A 1,261-nucleotide genomic window follows, 5' to 3' on the forward strand; every position below is an offset into this window, starting at 1 on the left:
TGGCGCATATTGATTGTCAGTTCATCATAATCAAACAAAGTCCATAGATTAGTAGCACTTAAAGAACCAAGATATTTACGAATGTTCTCAGCTATTAATTGTATAAAGACAGAATCTTCATATACAGGAGGTAACTGAAGCAGATTTCCAAATAAAAGAATGTGCTTTTGACCGAACCAACCATCATCACAATCAGTAGTATCGTATATTTCAGATAGTCGTAAGTGTATATACATAAGAATTAAATTAGTTATCATTGACACTTCATCAATTATAATAAGACTAACATCTTTAAGATCTGCTCGTAAAACTTTCAAAACATGATTAGCTAATTGCTTATACTTAGGAGTATGGCCATGCTCAACGGGTAATTGCAATAATCTGTGAACTGTCAAACCGTCTATATTAAACGCTGCTATACCAGTAGGTGCTGCTACGGCAGTATCTTTCTTGAGGTTTTGTTTTAACCAACATTTGATTGTTTTAATTAAAAAACTTTTGCCAGTTCCTCCTCCATTAACGTACAATCGTAGTAGTGATTTACCTGACGTTATGGTATTAGTGACTCTATTAAATACTCTTCTTTGATCCGCATTCAATTTTGAAATCATTTCGGATATATCGATTTCCTGTTTGTCACCAAGATCCTTAAAATCTTGCATCGTATCACCAGCTTGAATATTTTGTACACCTACTGGATTATCAGGATCATTTTGAGACATATTCTGTTTTTCTAAGTCATCAAGATGTTGTTGAAGTAATTGCTTCACAGTTTCCAATGCATTTTTCAATTCCTCTGATTTTTCATAATACTCCAATGCTTTTTCAAGATATAATTCATCATTGTGAAATGATTCTGCATAAGTATCATATCCATTTTTAAGGTCTTGTATTTTCCGCTATGGTTTAAACATAAGAAGTAATGAAAAGAAATAATTTTCTGCGTATTGATATCATATAGTGATTGATAAGACATTCACGTTGTCGCTGTTTCAAATAATAACCATTACTCATTTTATAATATATAATTTTTTTTACTTTTTGGTTTGATTTTCGTTATGCCACTGTACAAATTCATATAAAGACATCGTTTCAAGTTCATTCTTCCGGTCTATTTGGATAATGACTATCTATTACAGATGGACAAAATATATCAGTAGAATCTCCATCAAGAACTTGAATTTCTTTATAGTTTTTGACTTTTCTATATCGTATCTGATTAACATCTAACCACTTAATAGTTGTGTTTCTATCAGTTCCA

The 1,261-nt window shown here is 31.2% G+C and overlaps 1 protein-coding gene across 1 annotated transcript in view; it reads right to left on the minus strand.

The window, feature by feature from the left end:
- LOC108725969 (ATP-dependent DNA helicase PIF1-like) overlaps positions 1–906 on the minus strand; it is a 2,114-nt gene extending 1,208 nt beyond the window's left edge. The window contains 1 exon segment of the mRNA XM_018453304.1: positions 5–906. Coding sequence (XP_018308806.1) covers positions 5–722 — 718 coding nt within the window. The 5' untranslated portion in view covers positions 723–906.
- Positions 907–1,261: the final 355 nt, after the last annotated feature.

The sequence above is a fragment of the Mycetomoellerius zeteki genome, unplaced genomic scaffold (assembly GCF_001594055.1).
Source record: "Mycetomoellerius zeteki isolate Tzet28-1 unplaced genomic scaffold, Tzet1.0 scaffold377, whole genome shotgun sequence".
Lineage (NCBI taxonomy): Eukaryota > Metazoa > Arthropoda > Insecta > Hymenoptera > Formicidae > Mycetomoellerius > Mycetomoellerius zeteki.